A 10,645-nucleotide genomic window follows, 5' to 3' on the forward strand; every position below is an offset into this window, starting at 1 on the left:
TTCTAACATTTCTTCTGTTGTTGACGATGTAATCACTTGAGACTGTTCTACAACGGGCATACCTAGCATTCTCTGCTCGGCTATGTGTTTAGTTGCTTCTTCTAAGCTTTTTACGACTTCTTTTGTTTCCTTTTCCGTAGCAGTAACTTGAATAACTTCGACACTTTCGGAAATGCGGAATGAAACATCAGCCGTTGTGCTTGGCGTTTCTTTATCGGGGAGAAGTAAATGTTCGCTTTCATGAAGAATTGATTCAATCTGCTGTATACTCTCAAACGGTATTTGTTCCGGTATTATTCTTTTTATTTCAGGCTTAACGGATTCTGTAATTTCTTCCGTTGTTGACGACGCAATTACCTGAGACTGTTCTGCAACTCGCATACTGAGCATACTTTGCTCGGCTGTCTGTTTAGTTGCTTCTTCCAAACTTTTCATGATTTCTTTCGTTTCCTTCTCTGTAGCGGTTACTTGAATTATTTCGACACCTTCAGAAACGCGGAATGTAACGTTGGCCGTTGCGGTTGATGTCGCTTTATCAGGAACAAGCGAACTTTCTCTTTCATGAGAAATCGATTCAATCTGCTGTATGCTTTCAAACGGTATTTGTTCCGGTATTATTCTCTTTATCTCAGGCTTAACAAACTCTGTCATATCTTCTGTTATTGATGACGTTATCACTTGAGACTGTTCTGCAACGCCCATGCTTGGCATGCTCTGCTCGGCTATTTGTTGATTTGCTTCTTCCAAGTTCCTTATTACTTCTTTTGCTTCTTTCTCCGTAGCGGTTACTTGGATAATTTCGACTCCTTCAGAAACATGGAATGAAACATCAGCTGTTGTACTTGGTGTCTTTTTATCGGGAAGGAGCAAACGTTCGCTTTCATGAGGAATTGATTCAATCTGCTCTATAGTCTCAAATGGTATTTGTTCCGGTATAATTTTTTTCGTCAGAGGTTTCGCAGACTCTGTCATCTCCTCCGTTGTTAATGATGCAAGTGTTTGCGATTTCTCGGCAACGCGCATGCCCAGCAGACTTTTTTCGGCTACTTGCTTAGTCGGTTCCTCTGGAGTGGATAATCCCTTTTCGGCTTCATTGTAAGTTACTTCAAAGATCGACAATGGCATTAGTTCGTCTAAATTTAGTTTACCTTTATGCTCTTCGGAAACTTGTGATTTTGCAAGTTCTTCGACGTTACTCACTGTCAAAACTTCTGACATCTCTGCGACTTCTATGCTAGATAATTTTGGCAGAGCTTTTTGCGATTTTGGAGTGTCCTGTGTCGGTAATTCTTGTTCTGTTTCCGTAAAAATTACTTCAGACACAGTAATACAACTCATTTCTTCAACATCTGGTTTTCCCTTTTGTTCATCTTTTTTCTTCAACTCGGGTATATTTTCAACGGCTGCGGCGGTTACAATTTCGATTTTTTGAGCTATCTCTCTACCTGAGAGACGTGGTGTGGCTATTTTCTCATCTAATATTTCTAAACTCGGCAATTGTGTTTCCGTCTCGGTAGATATTACTTGAGAAACCATAAGTGACGAAAATTCATCCAATCGTGGTTTACCTTTTTGTTTTGCTGGACTTTCGAGTCTCGAAAGTTCTTCGACATTGCTAACAGTGAGTACCTGAGAAGTCTCGGCTATTTCTCTACCAGACATCATGGGCATTGCTGTGAGTCCACTAGGTGCATCGCGACTCTCGAAAGTTTCTTCGGTTTCGTGAGATAATACTTGAGATATTGTCAAGGAGGATAATTCTTCTACTTGTACTTGCCCTTTACGTTCGTCGGGTGGTACTTGTTTTGAAAGTTCTTCTGTACTCATCATCATTAAAATTTGACTTGTTTCGGCTACATCTCTACCAGTTAAATTAGTTTGCGCCATTTTTTCCGTGGGCATCTCTGGGCTAGGCAGTAGAGCTTCCGCTTCATTGGATACAATTTGCGTTATACTTAAGGATAATAACTCCCCGAGATTTGGTTTTCCCTTTTGTATTTCGGGCTTTTGAAGTTCAACCAATTTACCTAGGCTTGATATAGCCGTTATTTCCGTAGTTTCTGCTACGTCTCTGCCACACAAACTTGTTTGCGCCGTTCTCTCGGTCGGTACTTTGGGACTGTCGAGAATATCTTCTGCTTCTTGAGATTCTATTTGTGAAATTGTTAAAGGCGTAAATTCGTCGAGGCTGAGTTTACCTTTCTGTTTCTCGGTTTCTTTTTTAGGAACAAGTTCTTCGGCATTAGTCATTGTTACGGTCAGTATCGTTTCCGCGATATCTCTACCGAGCAAATTTGGTTGCGCTTTGATTTTCCCCTTGGGAAGCTCAGCGCTAACTAATATTTCTTCGGCCTCATTAGAAATTACTTGTGAAATGGTTAACGGAATTAATTCATCGACTTGTCGATTACCTTTTTGTTCTTCAGGTCTTTCTGTAGCAAGTTCATCGGTCTCGGATATTGTTGTCACTTGAATTATTTCGGCGATTTCTCTACCAGAAATATTAAAATCAGCCTTGCGGTCTTTTGGAATAACTTTACTAGCTAGGACATCTTCAACTTCATTGGAAATAATTTCGGAAACGGTCACAGATGATAATTCTTCGAGTCCTGGTTTACCCTTTTGTTCGTATAATTTGGTAGATTTTGCAAGATCTTCAGTTGTATTTGCTGTAACTATTTGAAGAATTTCCGCGGCTTCTCTGCCTGTTAAGCTTGATTGTGCCTGGTGCTGTTTTGGTGTAACAGCTTCAGGTAAGATGTCTTCGATTTCATTAGAAGCTATCTCAGTAATTACAACCGTAGTAAGACTTTCGAATTGCGGTTTACCTTTCTGCCTCTCGGGTTGAAACTTGCTCTCAAAAACGTCCTCCCTTTCGGCTGGCGTTGTTTCTGACCTCACTATTGTTTCCACCGTGGTCTGAATGAGTTTTGCTTGAGAGGGAAGTGGTTTCTCCTCAGAGAGCTCTCGAGTACTTTGTATACTTTCCACGAAAGAACCTTCGATAGTTTGGAATAAATTGATATCTGTCGTAGCTTTGACTTCAGTTCTCTTTGAAGCTATATCTAATACCTTTTCTTTGTCTTCGACAATTGTTTCTGAAACCTGTAATGGCTTTATCTCTGTTACATCGATATTTGCTTTTTGTGTCGCAGGTTTAAAAAGACCATCGAAAGTCTTCTCGCTTTCTTCGGCAATATTTTCATTAACAATAATACTTTCAAACGTATCTCGGGCTGGCGTAGCAATCTGAGGTATTGAAATGTAACCGGGAGGTTGTTCAGGTACATCGACTCGTGATTCCACCATCGTGGTCTCTATCATACCGTGTTCGGTAACAATAGTGTGGACAGCTGTTTGTGACATTTCATGTTTTTTCTCTCTCAGTGACGCTTCGATTTCGCCAGATGTTATCTCCGTGATAAATACACCATGATCCTCTTCGAATGTTGGCATAGCTGTGCTAAATATTACCTTCGGGTACTTATCAAAAGTGCCTTCGCTTTCCGCACTTGGAACTTCATGGACAACGATAGATTGAAACGCATCTTGCTTTACGTGGGCTTCCGCTTGTACCTTTTCAAAAGGTTTAACCAATCCGGTATTTTGCTCGATAAATATTTGTGTTTTTTGTGCAATATCTATGCCAGGTTTTATTAGTTTTACTTTTGCCATACTCTCTTCATATTTCGGAATATTCATCGTTTCTTCTTTGTCTTGTGTTACGATATGATCTACAGTAATACTTTTCCCTTCAACGAAGCTAATCTCGGCGCTACGCTTATCAGACTTGAATTTGTCACTAAATATTGCGCCTTGCTCTTGAGGAACTGTTTCGCTGACATCAATACTTTCCAAAGTAGAGTGTGTTCTATGTGCTTCGCATATAATCGGTTTCAGTGCCACAGGTAATTCTCCAAGTCCTTCGCGTAAATTAATTTCCATTCGTTCGGCTACTTCTTTACCTTCCATCAAGAGATTTGCCGCCTCTTGGCGAAGTTTTTTCGCAGCAAATTCCTCTTCCACGTCTTGAGCATTAATTGATTCTGTAATGGCGACGAATCTATTTTCATCTAAAACAACACGTGCTTTTGTTTTTGTCAGTGGCGTTTCCCGAATCCTGTTTATTTCTCTCTCCACAAGAACTTGTTCGGTCAGTTGTACTGTCTCAAAAGGTTTTTGGCCAATTAGCGCGGTTACTTTTGTCGGTGCTACAACTTCGCTCATTTCACCTGTGCTTGAACTGGGAATTATTTCAGATTTCTCGGCGACTTCGTGGCCAGGAATAATAACTGAAAATGCCGAGCGAGATTTGTCTTCTCGTAACGTTTCGAGGGGAGCTTCTTTATCAGCCATTTTAATTTCTGTAACAGAGGTAACGCTCTTGCCTTCTTCAACAGATAATTCTATTTTGTGTACTTCTGGCATGAATTTATCTTCGAAGGGTTTTTCTCGATCTTGAATCATGCCTTCAGTCACTAAGAGACTTTGATATACTTCGCGTGTAGACGATACTGTTTCCATGTTTGGCTTTTCGATGGCTACTTCCCCTGTGGAATGTCCGATATCTACCGCAGTCGTTTCTGCTATACTATAAGTAGCATCGATATTAAATAAAGCAACGCGTTTACGAGGTTGTTCCTGGGCGACATACGGCGATTCTTTATCCGCCGGTGTTATATGTGCTGTACTCGCGATTGCTTTGCCTTCTTCCATATTGACGTTTACAGTTTTATTTTCCGGTATTAAAGCTGGTGTAAATTGCCCTTCCTCTTCTTGAATAATAGGCTGTAATTCCATTAGCGGATTAAAAACTATGTGATCTGAAATTGCGATGGCAGCCAGTGGTGCTTCGCCAATAGCAATTTCACCAGTACTAAAATTAGCAATTTGCATTGTTGTTTCGGCGACGCCATGAGTTTCGATTAGAGTTTTCTCCGCTATTTTCGCTTTCGGTATTTCTTTTGGCTTATATTCAGTTTCTTTATCCTCCAAGATTACAGAAGATACCTGCACACTTTGTTCCATTATCATGGAAAGATCAGCTTGAGCCACGGATGGTATTTTATCTTTCCCAAGTATAGCCTCCGCTTCTGTTGGCTGCGTTTCCGTTGCTACTATTGCTTCTAATGGGATACTTGAGAAAATAGCTGAAATAGAAGTCGGTTTTGTCTCCATCAATTCTCCAGCGCTGGAATCTGGAGTGACTTCGCTCTTCTCAGCAATAATATGTCCGGCAAATTGAATCCCGGCTCTTTTCTCCGTAGGTCTTTCGGGAATTTGGAGAATATCTTCCTTTTCGCCTAAAATCTCGGTAGACATAGTTGCACTAATAATCTCATCGATGGATATTTGAGCCGTGTCGGTTTTGGTTGGTTTATCCTGAAATTCTATTTCTGTTTCTGTTGCAACAGTTTCGCTTTGAACGATACTCTCAAACGGCAAACGTTCCTCTTTTGCAGCTGCTCTCATTGGTGTTTTCACATCAAAGTCTCCTAGATAAATGGCCGGTGTAACTTCAGTGAGTTCGGCGATTTTATGCGCGTCAAAGCTGGTAGTAACTTTTTCACCGATGATATCCGGTTTCTTCAAATATTCTCGCTCCTTGTCAGACGCAATTGTTTCAATTACTGTTACGCTTGTTTCTTCTTCGAATGACACGTCGAGTTTCTTCTTATCTGGTTTGACGAAATCAAGCATAGGTTGTTCTGAATCACCAGTTGACATTTCGGACGTAACAATACTATGATGAGTGATGTGCTCAGTCGTAGCCATTGCGGAGATCGTCTCTTCGCGTTTTAATTCGCTGATATTATCGGTCGCGTTTACTTCAGCAGCTTCTGCCACGGTATGAGTAGGGATATCCAAAATAGCAGATTTCGATTGTGGTTTCTCCATTTCTGCTAGCGTGCTTTCTTTGTCACCCGCTGTTACAGAAGAAACAATAAGGCCTTCACCCATTACAAATTCAAAATTAGCTCTCTTCTCTGGCACTGGCATATGATGAAGAGGCTTTTCAGTTTCTCTTGTTTGCACTTCTTCAGCGACGGCTGTTTCAAATGGTAATAATGTCGTTTTAGGACGTGTTTCTTGAGTAGGTTTGGCAGATAATTCAGTTGGAGCGACGTCACTAACAATCTCAAATGTCGATGCTATGTTCTGTGTTACTACGTCAATTGTAGCTTCGGCTGTTTTTGGCGCTTGCTTTTCATCAAAGATATCTTCTTTGTCCTCGGGATGCGTAATTTCAATTGTCAGACTCTCTCCTTCTTGGAAAGTAATACCTACCTTTTTAATATCAGGTTTTATATCAGTTTCTAAAGGAGATTCTTTCTCAGATACCGATACTTCCATTTGTTGTACAACGTCTAGTCCGCTTTGCAATTGGTTGGCACTTTCCTGACTCGGTTTTTCTTCTTTCAATGCACTTAGAGTGCTCGCAAGAATCATCTCCTGTGTTTCGGCTATCTCATGGCCTTCAGTTATGTCTAACACAACCTTTCGTTTGTCTGGCAACTTTTCCACTGACAATTCTTCTTCCTTCAGTACGGTCGTTACTTCTGTGACGGTCAGTTTTTCAGATCGAGCGCATACTTGAACTGCGGCGTTTTGTTTAATAGGACTTGCATCATCATCCCTGATTCGCTCCGCTTCGCCGACATTTGTTTCAGTTACTATCAACTCTTCCAGAGTTTCTTGTTGTACTATCGCTTTGCCTGATTTTGGTAGGTCACTGCTTATCTTTCCAGCACTTTGTTCCACTAAGATTTCTGCCTTCGACGCGATGATGTGACCAGTTATGGACGATTCAACCGTATGGGTCTCTGGTCCAGTATCCGGTGTGTAAACGTTCTCGAGATCATGTGGAATTATTTCTAAAACGCTGGCACCAGGCCTCGTTTCCGTGAGTTCGATGTTCGCTATTTTTCCCTCGGGTTTTACATCCGCTTTATAAACGTCTTCCTTTTCTGCGGTTTCTTGCATAACGATGCTGATAGTTTCTATAGGAACGTGAGATGGATATGCTTTTCCACTTACAGGTTGGTCTACCACTAGGTACTCTTCGGTCGGCGATTCTGTTCTTACTTGTTCGCATATCGGAGCCACTTGTGTCATATATTCAGTATTTGCAAACGCACTCTTAACATCGGTTGTTTCAAGATATTCGGTTTCTTTCTCCCCCGCTACGATCATTGTGGTGTGCAAGCTTTCAATCTGGTTCATCGAGATTTCGGCGATCATTGTTTCAGGACTCTTATCCTTCCTCGCCGGAGCTATACCTTCCGCCGCAACAGTTTCGCCAACGATCATTTCTTGCAGACTGACCGCTTCGATTTTAGCTATAGCAGTTGGTAAGGCTTCTTTCGTGACTTCACCTAAATCATTTTCAGGTTGAGTTTCCTGAACTTCAAGGGAGATCATTGGATGAGTGGGCACCGTTTTCCCGCGATGTGATTCAGGCATTTCAAAGATTTTCAGTTCGGCTTCTTTTTCTATAGAAGTAGTCTGCGATATCTCGATACCTCTGACAGCGTCGTAGACCGTCTCGATCGTATGGATTTCCGGTTTAGCATCTTCCTTCATACTGGCCTCTCGATCATGAGTGAGCGTTTCGAGGACAGTTTTCGCTTCGGTCAACTGAATGGATACGACACCGCTCTCTGAGACGTACTTGAGCGTGTCTTTTAAATCCGCGGGATAATCCGCGGTTTGAACTTGAGATATCAAGATGTGTTCTTCCGGTCTGACCGACGTTTCCGCCAGCACTTCGGATGGTTTTTGATCGACACTATAAGTTCCTTCGGATTCTTGAACAATTGTGTCTGTAATAGAACCAATCTCCAATGGAGAGATCGACGTAACGGCCAGTTTAGTAGTAGGCTTTTCTTCGGGACGATAGTCTCGTTCTTTTTCGGAAGTCATCGTCTCTATCGTCACAGCTGACATAATTTCAACAATATTTAAGTCGGCCGTGACCTGTTTGCTCTCTTCGATTGTTAAATCGTCCTCTTTTTGTTGAGTATCGATTGTTGATATCGCGACTCCTTCCAGAAAAGTGACATTTGGTGTAGCTTCGAAAGAATCTACTTTACGCTCGGGAATGTATTCCCCTTCACGCTCCTGCACGAGATCGTGACGAATAATAGCTGTTTCGTTCCCGTAGGATATTCCGATTTGAGCTGTTTGACTCGGCGGTAATCTACCTGGAATGTATGCCCCTTCTTTTTCGGGTGCGTTCATCTCTTCGGTAACGTGTTGTCGTTGCGAGATTATCGTTTCGGTAGCGATTTCAGTAGGTACTATCAATTCCGGATAATATTTTCCTGGTTTATCTTCGGAATGAATCTCTTCCACCATTAACGGTTCAATTGCATTGACGTTAACTCGAGGTTTTGTAAGTATCGTTTTAACAGGTTCTAATTTATCTTCAGTCAAACCTTCCTGTATCTCATAAACCGAAAGTGATATTTGCGGCAAGACAATATCCTCCGCCTTAGCGCTTAAGGGTGTTATAAAATCGTCGGTGGGTATTTCGCTTTGATTAACTATGGTCTCTCTAACAGTTGCGGCTTCCTGCACGGTGACCTGCACGTCTGCTTTTCGACTCGTTTCTGGTGTGGTCAAAGTTAGATTTGATATACCCTCATCGTGAGCCAGTGTTTCGCTGATGAGAAGACTTTCTTTCATTATTACAGAAGGTGTAGCTTCGTAAGAAGTTGCCTTGAAGGAGCCAGAGAAATCATCAGTAGATATATGTGCAGTAGTTTCTGTGGTTGAATATGGTTCTATAGATGAGATTGATATTGACGCTTTACGTTCGATAGGTTTGACCCTCGTCACTTGGTCAATTTCTTTTTCATGTACCGATGTCATTTGTTCCGTTAGCGCGATAACAGTGTTTAATGTGTATTTAGCTTTTTCAAATTCAGGTTTGCCAGGTGCTTGCTCGATTGTTCGGTCTAATGGTATTACTTGAGTTCGCTGGCTAGATACATTCAAAACCATAGATGGCAATAGTTGATCCTTTATTACTTCAAATTCTTCTATCTCTTCCAGTTGCATCTCGTCTTTACCGATATTTGATCTTTTTGGTGTTAACGTCTTTCTAATTTTATCAACTGTTTCTTCCTCCTCCTCTATGTTTATTTGTTTTTCTTCATCTTGCTTTTTCTTACGAATCAATCTGCCCTTTGAGTCCCGTTCGAGTTCAATAACCTCTTCTTCAATTTCTTCCCTTTTTCTTTCTTTTTCAATCTCCTCGACCTCCTCGATTTTTATTAATTGAACCCCCTCTTCCCTATCTTGTGTTGTTTCTTCAATTTGATTCCTTGGTTTTCTGTCTTTGCGTTTGCGCAATGTTGTGTGTGCCTGCCGTGTGTCCTCGTATTCTGTGGAAAGTATGTGAGAATTTTGTGTCAGACGTGAGTGTTGCGTGATGTTTTTACTTTTGCGTTCTCTCTCTCTCTCTCTCTCTCTCTCTCTCTCTCTCCCTCTCATTTATTCATTCATTTGTTCTTTATATCTTGCATACTTTATTTCACGACTAAAGAGCGTGTATTTGATTACGATATGTGCTCAACAAACAAACAAACAAATAACAAGTGTTTGGATTTTCAGAAACGTGTGAATGTAGAATTTTATTGTAAATAAGTTTAATAGAATGTAACATTTATTAATCGTATGATTATGCTAAATTCTTATATCTCATACTATTTTGTGTTGAGCAAAGTATCGATAAATGTATAGAACTTACATTGCAAGGCACAATCGGTGTAGCGCGAGTGAGCATCGAGTCGCAAAGCATTGATTTCGAAGTTGACATGGAAAGTGGCTGATTAAAATGCGAACGGTGAATATTGTGTTATATAAGGTAGTAGGATTTATCGCGTGTGGAAAGCATAGCGGCATAAGCAAAAAAAATTGCATAGCTATTATTCGATCAAGCAAAGCTTCATACATCTGAAAGCATAATAAAATAGTGATCGTTACAGCTGTGAATATCGTATCTTAGTATACAGTTTTTGTTTTTCTCTGTGTATTAATATTTATATTTCGCATATAAGTATTTTAAAACTAATATAATAAAAATATCATAAGAAATATGGTATTGATTAAAACTTTAATTTCTACCAAAACTAGTAATTATAGCATAAAGATAGATTTAAGCATATTGCTTTTTTATATATCTATCAATCCATTAATAGAGACTTATGTCCATCCTGAATCAAATTAATTAGCATTACTAATATATAGCGTTAATTGTTCGCTGACGGTAAAACTATAATAAAATAATTGCAATAGCACTGCTTATATTATAACGAGAAACCAATTCGTCAAATTGGTAAGTCATACAAATAGATATCTCGTGCGTCGAAATTTATTATTCCAAACCTTTAATTTCTCGAATATCCTGTACATGAGTAGCTTTCCTTTCATCTCTTCTTTCTGTAATCAGATAATACTTATTCTTGTGGATAAAATTTAGGACGATTCAATCTTTATACAAAAAACAATAATATGCTCAATGAAAATATTGAAAGAAGTTTCAAATAAATTCGAATCTCGTGCATATGTATAAAGAACTTGAGATTATATGTACACACACACACACACACACACACACACACACACACACACACACACA

At 40.1% G+C, this 10,645-nt stretch overlaps 1 protein-coding gene across 1 annotated transcript in view; it reads right to left on the reverse strand.

Annotated features, from left to right (window-relative positions):
• Positions 1–32: 32 nt before the first annotated feature.
• LOC112452502 (titin-like) overlaps positions 33–10,645 on the reverse strand; it is a 12,675-nt gene continuing 2,062 nt past the window's right edge. Inside the window, exons 7-9 of the mRNA XM_025012750.1 lie at positions 9,177–9,389; positions 115–9,068; positions 33–47 (exon numbers count right to left, since the gene is read on the reverse strand). Of these exons, the coding sequence (XP_024868518.1) occupies positions 33–47; positions 115–9,068; positions 9,177–9,389 (9,182 nt within the window). The remainder of the gene's footprint in view (positions 48–114; positions 9,069–9,176; positions 9,390–10,645) is intronic.

The sequence above is a fragment of the Temnothorax curvispinosus genome, unplaced genomic scaffold, assembly GCF_003070985.1.
Source record: "Temnothorax curvispinosus isolate PA1 unplaced genomic scaffold, ASM307098v1 QBEX01003408.1, whole genome shotgun sequence".
Classification (NCBI taxonomy): domain Eukaryota; kingdom Metazoa; phylum Arthropoda; class Insecta; order Hymenoptera; family Formicidae; genus Temnothorax; species Temnothorax curvispinosus.